The 12,494-nt window shown below is 38.2% G+C and overlaps 1 protein-coding gene across 2 annotated transcripts in view; it reads right to left on the minus strand.

Moving 5' to 3' along the window:
• Nucleotides 1-12,494, minus strand: part of PLCB1 (phospholipase C beta 1) — a 741,546-nt gene that overhangs the window by 491,343 nt on the left and 237,709 nt on the right. For both annotated transcript variants that reach the window (XM_055265375.2, XM_055265377.2), the window contains exon 3: nt 4,672-4,740. In XM_055265375.2, the coding sequence (XP_055121350.1) occupies nt 4,672-4,740 (69 nt within the window). The remainder of the gene's footprint in view (nt 1-4,671; nt 4,741-12,494) is intronic.

Consider the following 12,494-nt stretch of genomic DNA (forward strand, 5'->3'; position numbering starts at 1 on the left):
AGTTGGCAGCACACGGTTTTCATGTACTAAAGTTGGGAGAGCCTCTGTGACCGTGAGGTCGCTTCCTGTGGTGTCCAAAAGCAATCCTAGAATGCTTTTGAGAAGTCACACATAAAGAAGCTTGACACAAGTCTTTAATCCTTTTTGTTGGCATAGCACCTTACCTTGGCTAGAGTGTGACTTTTTTTTTTTTTTTTTTTTTTGGTTCACTTGGTTTGCATGATGGAGGTAAGAAGCTTCAGGTTATGTAAACTTATTCAATATCAGTTTTACAATCTGTAAGGTGGAAAGTCATGGGTGTTTAATTCTCAATTTAAAAGCTAGAATCAAGGGCTAACGAAAGTTACATACCTAAAACCATGTATCCCATGCCCCATTTCATAGATGAGGAAGTAGAGATGCCGGCAGACAGCACAACTTCCTTACGCTTGTTAATGACAAAGCTGGCACTTGAACCCACATCTCCACTTTCCCCACTTTTCCATACCCCTAAGCACTCAATACATGCTGAGAATCATGAGGATGAAGAAATGATCTTGTTCAGCATCATTTTTAAAACTTCTCTGATACGTATTGCCCACAGTAAAAATTACACTTCATGTTGTGACTCAGAACATACAGTCACATACATGAAAAAAGTTTCACAAAACAACTTGTTCTGTACAAGACAAGATTATTATCCACTCTCATCAAGTTTATTTTATTTCCTGAAAACTGCACGTGAGCCACTGAATGGATCTGATGGGTCAGGAACTACTAATAGATCAGAGGCCACAGTGATAAACACTGTTTTTAAAAGCAAAGATCTTTTTGAAGTGACGATCCAGAAAGTACATGTATATAGCACAGACAAGGTATATATACCACAGCATCTTGCCCTTACGTGTGCTTCATAAACCTGGGAGGGCAGGAAGGAGGGAGAGAGCGAGCAAGAAAAAAAGTAGGCACCTTTTAGATTTCAAAGGATACAGTGTTTCTTTTCTTTTGGTTATTACATTTGGATAAAGATCTCCCAAGTTCTCTCTAATGTGAAATTTTAAAACTGGCAACTTGAACAAAGGTTATATACAGAAAAGAAGATCTGGAACTGCATGTATTGTGTTGGGTATTGACATTTAAATTCATAAACAGGGTAACACATGGAAGCTTTTCCATTTCCTATAAATGTTATTTCAAATCACAGCAGGCACAAAAAACAGTTCATTTTCAACCAGATCTTGAATTTTTATGTAATGAGATGCTGTAAAAAACAAAAATAATATGAATATAGAGATAAATATTTGTGGGGTGTCTGGGTATTTTGATAAATATCTGCTTCACAAATGTTCTTCCTTCCTTTATGGTCTATAAGCCCCCGCAGAAAGTCTTGCAGTCAATCTGTCCTTTTGTTACATTGCCTTTCTGTCCCAAGTTTCCAAGCTTTCTTCACTTTATCCTGATATCTTTATACTTTCAATCTACTCTAAGTTTTGTTCTAACCAACTCAATGGTCTAGTTTTCCTCTTGCAGGCCGTACACCTTCTTCTCCAAGGTAGTTACACTGTAATCCTGATGCAATTCTGTGATAGGCAGCTAGTCTCTCTTTTGGGCCACCCCATATGACACTGTTAGGTGGAAGGCCAGGAGCTGACAAGGGTGGTGTGCAGAGGGTAGTATCTAAGGGGAACCTGAAGATGGAAAAGGACCTGGTATTAGTCCATTCTCACATTGCTATAAAGAACCTCCCAAGATGGTAGTTTATAAAACAAAGAGGTTTAACTGACTCACAGTTTTGTATGGCTGGGGAGGCCTCAGGAAACTTACAATCATGGCGGAAGACGACGGGGAGGCAGGCACCTTCTTCACAAGGAAGCAGGAGAGAGTGAACTCAGGAGGAACTACCAAACACTTATAAAACCATTAGATCTCGTGAAAACTCACTCACTATCATGAGAACAGCATGGGAACTGCTCCCATGATTCAATTACCTCCACCTGGTCTCTCCCTCGACACATGGGGATGATGGGAGTTACAATTCAAGATGAGATTTTGGGTGGGGACACAGCCAAGCCATATCAGAACCCCTACCAGAACCTTGGATGGCATACTGACGAAAAAAAGAGGCACCTAGTCCTTGGTGACATTAACTGAGCAGTGCAATGAAACTTCACCTGAACCTGGCAATTCCACTGAAACTTTCAATATATTCCAGTCATTTTCAATAAATTATATTTTTATTTATCCAATTTGAGCTGAGGTTTTCTCTGGAAATTTGAGGATTTTAAACTGATAGTAATAGAAACTCCTTTCTTGCCTGTCAATCCACAACCCCCTTTGAGATAAGCCCCTCCTCTGATCCCTCTTGCTGACATAAACGTTTCCAAATTAAGTGAGTGAAATGAAAAGTGGCTTTCTACAATTCTGACTTGAATTTTTTAGTGATAACAAAAACAACAGTGTTACTACCAATAATATTGGCTAATATTTAGTAAGTATTTATTATACACCAAGAGTAAGTTAAGGCAGTGGTGCTCAAATTTTGCTGCAAATTTGTTTTTCAAATCCATCATGCCCACACCACACCTGTATCAACTTGATTCTTATGGTACCAGTATTTCTGGAGGCGGAAAACACACATCAGCATTTTTGAAAGTTTCCCAGGTAATTCCATAAGCAGTTAAATTTGAGAACTCCTGTGCTAAAGGTTTCCTAATGAATTATTTCATTTAATCCTTATAGCAACCATTTCAAGTACTTATTATTATCATTATCATCACCATTTAGCCAACAAGGAAGAAGCTGGAGTCTCAGGAAAGCCACACAGGTAATATTTAATAGAACCAGGCTTTGAAAATATTAAAGGAGAGTGAGGTTCTTGAACATCAGCAATGAATAGGAGGGGAAAAAAGGAAACCAGGAGCATAGATAATCCAAAGAGGAAGTAATCAGTCCCTTCAAGAAAGAGTTGATGGAGAAAAGCTGACAAAGTCAGAGTATTCTAAGTGTTAAAAATCCATCCTCACGAGAAACATTTGAGGATCTAACAGTGGTTTATCAGCTGAGCACAGTACAGGCCCTACTGCTGTTCATTTGTCACCGTTCGGTAGACATTTATCAAACCACATCCATAAACAAAACACTTAACTGATAAGCAAGCTGTGTACTGCAATAAAAGAGACAGATCCAAGCCTAAAAGAAACCCTCCATGTGGCAGCAGAATTCACTTTGACTCCCAATGCCTGGAGACAAAGGGGTCTCTGATGCAGTGTCAGCAACTGTCTTTAACTAATATCGATACTGAAATTGCAGGTTAGGCCAATAAACTCAGGTTCAAAGACAAATTTCATAGCTACATTATCAATATAGTTCTTGGAACTAACAGGCTTATATGAAATTTGGCTGAAATGTTGTTGGGGGAAGAAGAAAAAATATTCTTTCCTACACTAAAAACTGTGAGCAATTTTGAATCATCAACAAAGCATTAATTATGGTAAGTCTGATACAAAACTGAGAGGCTAAACTATTGAAATTCCATGTTACTAAGGAGATAAACGTAAATAACAGATTAGTTTCATATGAAACACTTATAGAAGCCTTCTTAAATACAGTGCTGATTTTTCTTTCAAAAATCTTTGTTTTTTGCATTTTACCACAGATTATTTTAACCCTTTCAGCAAAAAAATAAAAATTAAAAAATTAAAAAACCCAGCAGCTGTGTGTTTGCTGTGTCATAGAATTTGCTGGCACCTACTGCCTTTTTACGCCTCTGAAGAATAATTATTCCAGGTGATTTTTTTTTCTCGCATCTCCAAAGCAACAGATCATTTTAACGTCAGAGAAAGAATTTTGACTTTTAAAAGATAAAACAAAAGTTGTGGGAAGACACTTAAATAGAAAATAGCTAGTTTTACATCAATTATGGAAAGACGCATTGAGCTCCTAAATGGCAACTGTACTTCTGTGTTTGCCAATACCCTCTCTGCCAGAAATGAAGTATGTAAACTACTAAATTTTAAATAAAATGAAAAATAGCTTTTAACTTTGATGGCAAAACAACGCATCCTGCTACTATATCCTACCAGATCATCTAAGCTTAAAAAATTATGTTCTTCATCCAATATTTAAAAATTATCTTCAAAAAATAAATAGACTGCAAACACTTCTTTGAATATTTCTTCAGTAAGTTTTTCAAACCAAAACAAATGACACTGCACACAACTCATCCCAAAGTATGCTGATCTTTACTAGTAACATTTGCAGAATTAAAACCATACACCTTTTGATATTGTGGATGGAATCATTTCCATTGCAGAGCATTTCACCTATATGGGAGTTCTATGTCTAATGGTTAGTTCCCATATGTTTACGAGGTTCAAAGATTTTTTCAAATAATTTCAAGTACTTTTTAATCATTTAGAATTACCCAGTAACTTGGGCATTGTTGTTGCTGTCTTTTTTTTCAAACAAAGGCAAAATTAGAGGACGTAAAGCAAGCCCCTATGTCCAAGAACCTACATATTTATTCACTGTTTCCATCTTTTAATAAAAGAGAAAGTGTTTAGGGCATACTGGCTATTGTGTTTTACAACATCTACAACATAGAAACTTTTAATTGGGGCAATTAATTGATATTGTGATACAGCTAAACAATCAAAGCAGCATCTGGTGCATGCACCGCACTCAGCCTCCTACCTTGGGAGCTTTGGCGTGTCTCCCACATCTGGCATCTTTGACAAGGCTGAGATCCAGTAGCTCCGTCTCCTGGAAGGCAAAAACGTGAAATCATCAAGCAACCACACAGATCTTTCCTCTTTGTTTTATGTCATTGACATCACTTAAAAAAATTATCTTGAGACTTGACTGAAGACTTCTCTGCAGTTGGGATATTTCTTTCCTCTTATATCACTTCTCAATTGAATTAGGATGGAAACAAAAAGACAGCTAACTGCTAACTGCTCAGTTATACATTTTGAAAGCAAAAAGTGTGTGGTTATATCCCCAGTCTATCCTACAAGCCATTCCTAAATCATGAAGAATCAGGTCTTCTTGTTCTTCCTTTTGAATATAATCCTTGGAGTCACTGAGCGTAGGTGAGGGTATGAGGGAGGGTATGTCAGTGGAGACAAGGATTAGGGAGCAGGACCGAGTGAGATGCTCCCATCGGCTCACATACATACCCAGCTTATCTGGCCAAGGCAGAGATACGAATCTGCCTCCGACAGCCCCCAGCCTTTTGCACACATACCTCATGCCCTGATCTTTTCACTTAATCATTACCCATCATTGAACACCTGTAATACACAAGTTACTCTAGGGAATAAGGCATAGAAGATATGATTGCTTTCCTGGAGGGACCTGTCATCAAATCGGAGTGTAAAGAAATGTATATGTGTAAGACAAGGGAGAATGTGTTAATGCCAATTTTAAAGTTAACTACTATGGTTGGGGGGCAGCAAAGAAAACACAGTTTTTTTCCTAGGGGCTCAGAGAAAAGTTTATGAGAAATCATTAAGCTTGGAAAAAAGAAGTTGGGGAGGGGCTCCTCCCAGTTGGAGGGGAAAATATGAGCAAATGCCTAAATGAGAAAGGCCCAGAGGTTTGGGCTGAACCTTGAGGTATTCATGGACTTTAGACACTTAGAGACAGAGAACATTGCAGGTAAAGGAGGTAGGGAGAAGGATAGAGAAGCATCCAGGAGGGCAGAACTGCAAAGGTGCAGGTACAGTGGTACTGTAGAAGGATGGAAGCAGATTCACGTGGGAGGACATTCAATATTCCATTGGCTAGAGCATAGAACACGTGACAAGAAGTTATGGGAGATGACATCAGAAAGGAATATGGGCCAAAGAATGGAAACCCTAAATGTCTGGCTAAGGAGACTGAGCCATGAGGTTTGTGACACACACAGGTTGCTGCATTAGACAGTGGACTCTACCACCAGCCAGGTAGGACTGTGGCGCAGTGAGCAGTTGTCTTAAAGTGACTCCAGATGTCCTAACTATGATTCCTGGGCAATGAGCAAGTTGGATGGAGCATCGAGTCCCCTTCTCCCAGCAGGAGGCACTGCATCCTAATTCAGTTGCCAATAGAACCTCTGGATAGCAGTGGCTGTAACTTCTTTTAGGCCAAGCTCCCTAAGAACCAGCACTTTTTGTTCTTAGTCAACTTCTTCAAACAGCTGCTGCCAGTTCCAAATGTCTGGTGCAAACTTGTCTGATTATTTTTCTGCACCTAAGATTGCCTTGTAATAAGGGCCAAATTAAAGGTGACGTCTCACTCCTCGAATGCAAACCCACACAGAAGGTCCAACAGAACTCCTGATACACCTCTCTGTGAGACGAAGGGTGGAGAGGAAACAGTGGGTCTCTGCTCTTGCTCACTCTGACCTTGTAAGTTTCATTTTCCCCATTTTAGAGGGTTCCTTAGACCATTTCATGCTGTGTCTGACCCTGTGGAAATCCTCCCAAACCCCTGGGGTGTGTCAGGTGGCAACCCAGCAAGGAACTTGCAGGACAGAGTGACTGGTGCCACAGTTTCCTGAAGGCCACACCATCCACAATATTGGAGGTTACCTTATGAGTGTTAGAAAACAATGGTCTCAACCATGTTCAATGCTTCACTTCAGCAAATGCACATTACAGAACCCTCTGTGAAGAAACGGTGGAAAAACCAGACATGAGTAAGTTAAGCATATGTCCAAGTTTCTTCATCTCTACAGCAATGACAACCAAAATATGTGCTGGAAGAGGAGAAACAGTAAGGGAACCAAGCTTGAACAAGTTTAATCTAGAAGATGGGAAATAAATGCAGATCTGAGAGATGAAAGACGAGAGACAAAATGAAGGTAAGTAATTGGAAGAAAGAGGAGAGAGATGGCAATGGAGGAACTGACTCAAGGAAAGAGGGCAGTCATAAAACACGCTGCAGTTTCCACCTTTCCTACACTGAGACTCAGAAGTTTGGGCAAAATGATAATGCATTCTGGGGATGTTGGTTTGAGGGGTTTATCCAAGTGGAAATGCCAGTAATTAGTTCACTGGAGCATTATTTATTGAATGCCTACAATGTATCAGGCATACATTAGTACTGAGAAACTAAAACATACGAAGATAAGATTCCAGTTTCGACGAGCTCATAAGCAAGTCAAATATTATATGCTAAAGGAAGTATTTCAAAGTGCCCTACAGACACTGGCTACAGAGAGCTATGGCATGATTTCAGCCAGTACACAAGGATGAGACAGAGTTTGCCAGCCTATAACTGTGTGATCGGGGTGGGAGAGTGGGTGGTGGTTTCAGAGAGAGGAAATTGTGGGTAGAAACTCACAGAAGCAGGAATTGTGTGCAGAAAACTACCACCCACTTAGGATATGTCACAGAGTTATATGGAGCATTAGCAACAATCACTTTGGTATTTGGTGGTCATTACATGGGTGTTCTCTTTATAATTATTTATAAAACACTAACATTTATGTTTGATGTAATTTTCCATGTATGTTGCATGATGTTTTACATCTATGTAGGATAAAAATATCTCTCTCACACACAGTATTTTTACCTAATTAATAGTAATATTTTCTTTTTCTTTTCTTTTCTTTTTTTTTTTTTTTTTTGAGAGACAGTCTCACTCCATCACCCAGGCTAAAGGGCGGTGGTGCAATCTCAACTCACTGCAACTTCTACCTCCCGGGTTCAAGCGATTCTCGTGCCTCAGCCTTCGAGTAGCTGAAATTACAGGCACACACCACAATGCTCCACTAATTTTTGTATTTTTAGCACATATGGCATTTTGCTATGTTGGCCAGGCTGGTCTCGAACTCCAGACCTTAAGTGATCCACTCGCCTCGGGCTCCCAAAGTGCTGGGATTGCAAGCATGAGCCACCGTGCCCGGCCTGTAATATTTTCTATTTAAGGAAATTCCTCCCAACTGAAGAAACAATAGACATAAACATAACTTGTTTGATTATATACACAAAGCCCAAATTGAATTAACAAAGAACTAGATCTTAGCAGGCATCATTATATAGACTTTTGCATTGCAGATAATGAACTCTGTATTCCACTTCCAGGATTCATTCCCCAAGCCATGGAAGGGTAGTTAACGCCAAGTGTGTCCATGAAAACCACCACAGGGCACTATCATCCAGGGTAATGTGGCGTGGGGAAGACCCCGGTGGAAAAGCTGTCCACGGACTCATTTGGCTAGAAAGCAATGATTCAAATAGTGTCTCCCACTTCTATTAACATACCACAGCCACCCCTCTGGAGTTTAACTGCATCCCTTTCTTTCTGCTACTAAAAAGAAAATGAGGAACCCAATGCATGACCACAAAAGTGTTTCTTGTATCATTAAAACCTTTTCTAGGTTAATTTTCTTGTGACAATAGTTTTAACAACACATTACAATAAAGCAGTGAAATGGTCCCTTTCTGCCCTTCCTCAGTTTAAGAGTTTCTGTTTTCCAGCTTTGTGGAATTCATTATTTCTTTACTCCTTTCTTTGAGAGAGAGACTACAGAGTGTATATTGCAGAAAACTTGGGTTTGAGTGAGGACCTTAAAATTAATTATTAATGTATTTAGTCAATAACTTTATCACACTGAGCATCAATTTTGTCATCTATTAAATGGGTATGATCATACCTTCCATATCAGTGGCTCTCCAACTGTAGCCTGCATTACAGTCACCTGAAAGACTTATTAAAATACAGGTTTGCTCCGTGTCACCTGTCAGACTTTCTGATTCCATGAGTCTGGGGCAGGCCTGAGAATCTGCATCTCAAATAAACCTCCAGTTGATGCTGATGTTGCTGGTCCGATGACCACACTTTGAGAAGCACTAATTATATACTCACTCATGTTGTTATAAGGCCTTTCATGTGAACATCATTGATAAAGCAATACATTACTTATGTTAATATGAAGAATCTATAACTATCATTTCTTTATATCGGGAACTGTCGAATAAAAATATTACACTTACTGAATGTAAAAGTGTGCCTAGTGGTGAGATTTAGCTGAAGAAAAAACTATTGAATGACAAATGCCATTGACTGCTATTTTAATAATTTCTCTTTAGGATTAAATCATATTCTATCCCAGCAAATGTCCTAGGTGTTCAGAAACTCAAGCAACCATTGAAATCATTTTGTTTGTCACAGGTGTTCTCCTGTAGAACCTTTGCATTATACTTCATAACATTAGATACATCTTTAGAAAAATGGAATAAAGAAATTTAAATTTGTTCTCTCTAACCTTTAAGTCCATCCAACAATGAGAAAGGAATTGAAGTGCCTAAAGTCACATAACCTATCGGAGTCATTAAAAGAGGAATGTACTAAAAGAACCCTTTATTTCCAAGGCCATTAATGACACCCTGCAAAGCTTGGAGAACACACTCTTAGGACCTCAGATGCATCCACTGATGCATTGATGGATATGCCCTCTCTTTTTGTCAGTATGGATAAAAATGAATTAACAGCATGGATAAAAGTGAATTAACAGTAATATTACAATAATACTGTAACTGTCAATTGACATGGGGTTTCACCACTTGGTGTGAATCCCTCGACAAAAGACCTTGGACTTTTATCTCCGTTTGTACAGTGTTTAACATAAAATTCAGCAAACAGGCTGTATTTCATCCTGGTTTGTGAATGAATGACACTCTGCTGAAGATGTTAATTATCAAACTCAGGAAGGAATACAATTTAAAACTCAGCTCTTTCCAGAATCCCAATTTCTGTGCATTGTTAGTGTGGTAAAGTTATTGACTGAATACACGAATAATTAATTTTAGGGTCTTCACTCAAACCCAAGTTTCCCGCATATATACCCTGTGATCTCTCTTTCAAAGAAAGTCATAAAGAAATAATGAATTCCACAAAGCTGGAAAACAGAAACTCTTAAACTCTTAAACAAACTGAGGTATTGGGTATTTAATAAAATACCTAAAGCCCATTATTACTAATTAATGGGTTTTGGGTATTTAACAAAAATATCTTGAATGAGTGATGAGAAAGCAGGCAAGCTAAGAGAGGACTAAATTGTCTTTGTTGTTTATTATTTAGCAGAGAGATTTCAATCCATCAGCCATAAGCATACTGTGTGGTAGATGAGACAAGAAATCCACTTCAAACTCAGGAGGAAATACAATTTAAAACTCAACTCTTTCCAGAATCCCAATTTCTGTGCATTGCTATTGAATTCCATTAGTCACCCAATATAATAATGTGTTTCAGGTTCACACAGTATATAATCAGAACAGCAACTATAATCATAAACATTTCACAAAAAAGATATTAATGGCTGGGTGTGTGCACTGTGATTATGTATACTTCCACATACATGTGTGGTATAGTCATTAAGTTGGTCTATTTTGATTTACCAAAAGTAGAATACATTAATATATTTTATTGACTGCCAAACCTTCTTAAAATGCACAATTTAAAAAAAAAATGATTTTAGAGTCTTTTCATGAAGAGTTTTAATTTAAAAAGAAGCAGATGGACTTAGACTCAATTATTTGTTCCTTAACTTTATTCCACTTCTGAGGGGGTGAAAAATCTGTGCAATGTACCTCTCAAAGAAATCTCTGCACCGTCTGCCACCTGGTCTCTCTTTTCCTTTGTTTCCTAAGCATGATTGTCATCTTTATTTCCACAACTTTCAATGGAGACCCACAGTAAGAAACACCAATGGAAATGAGAGGTACAGGTCATCAATAAGAACCAAGACACAGAAAAGAGGAAGATGACACATCTGGCTTTCTTTATTTAAACACACTTAGATTTAATATAGTGCAAATTTCATAGAAGTAGGAGGCAGAAAATATAAGTTCTTCCCTCAAATTATCACTTGTTATCAATGTAGTATTAAACAAGTTGCTTCAGATGCTCATGCATGCCTTGTATCCTCGTCTGTCAAACACAGGTGCAGATGCCAACAACATCTCCCTCGTTTGGCTGCTGCTAAATCAACTGAAATATTAAATTAAGATCTCCACTTAGCAAGCAGCGAGTACTCAATATATAGAAATTCTTATGCTTGCAAGATTTCCCATTCTAAGTGAAAGGGGAAAGATCCTAGCAGAAAAGTTGTAAGTTGTTAGATAAAGCATCTAGAAGAAACACAAGGAATGCAGATAAACACAGAAAAAAAAAAAAAAAAAAAAAAAGATCTGAAAACCTGGGACTCTATAGATATTTCATAAAAACTTAAAACCTAAGTAATAGAGAAAACTTCTAGAGAAACTAATTTTCACTTTTATGTGTTATAGGTAAATGAAAAATAGGATCAACATTTTGAAATGGGAAAAGCAATGAGAACATTCATGTGTTATAGGTTGTATTGTAACTGTCAATTGACATGGGGTTTCACCACTTGGTGTGAATCCCTCAACAAAAAGACCTTGGACTTTTATCCCGATTTTTATTGTGTTTGACACAAAGTTCAGCACAGAGGCTGTATTTCATCCTGGTTTATGAATGAATGACACCCTGCTGAAGATGTTAGGTATTTCAGACTTTGGCCCTAACAGGAATACAGTACATAAAATACAAGTCAGACTCATCTTTACCCAGAAAACCAACGAGATACCTTATTTTTGCAAGCAACCTAGGGACACTGAAAGTTCATTAATACAGCAATTGGAATTACCTTCCATGCTCTCATGTTCTCATAAATATCATAGCACAAACTGGGGAAAACGTGGGTGATCCAATGCCTGTGGATATTATCGGTTCCATTCTCCAGTCTGAATGTTATCCCTGGACCTACTTCCAAAGTCTTTGGCCCAATGTTATTGGCAAGTATATGAATGCGGCAGATAATGTGGAAGATAACTTTTCATTTTTAATTTATCTCCTTGCTTCCTTCATTGTCCCATTGCCTGTCCTAGGGAGATAAGGAATCCACCAACATCTGGAGTTCACGCATTCTTCCGGGAGCCAAGGTCAGTATACAGGAAGATACTGAACCAAAAAAACCCAGACAATATCTCTTAATGCACTTTTTAATCTAAAGAGTCTGCTCAGTACAAATAAAATAAAAACTGAGAAATTATTGTTGATGAGATTAAAGGTTCCTACACTAAAGGTGGCAAAGTCAAATAAAATCCTTAATAATAACAGCAATAATCATCATATGCATTTACAATAGAGAACCAACATATCAAGAATTGTAAAACAAAATTTGCATGTATTATCTCAGTAGTCTTTGCAATAATACTGTCACACAATTATCATATTTCTCTGTTTTGCAGATGAGAGAACTAACAGAGATAGTTATGACTACTATTGACTACTGTTGGTCAGTTGCACAATTTCCTCACAAATCTCTACATTTTTGCCTGTTTGGTGGAGAGAACTCTAAGATGGCCACCCTCATTTGGGTCTCCTGGTTTCCACGCCTCTGTGTAATCCCCTCCCTCTGAGTGTGAGAGGGACCTGCAGCTTTCTTCTAGCCAACACAATATGGCAAAGGTGCTGGGCTATCACTCCCACCATTATGTTATGTA

The sequence above is a fragment of the Symphalangus syndactylus genome, chromosome 24 (genome assembly GCF_028878055.3).
Source record: "Symphalangus syndactylus isolate Jambi chromosome 24, NHGRI_mSymSyn1-v2.1_pri, whole genome shotgun sequence".
In the NCBI taxonomy this organism is placed as follows: domain Eukaryota; kingdom Metazoa; phylum Chordata; class Mammalia; order Primates; family Hylobatidae; genus Symphalangus; species Symphalangus syndactylus.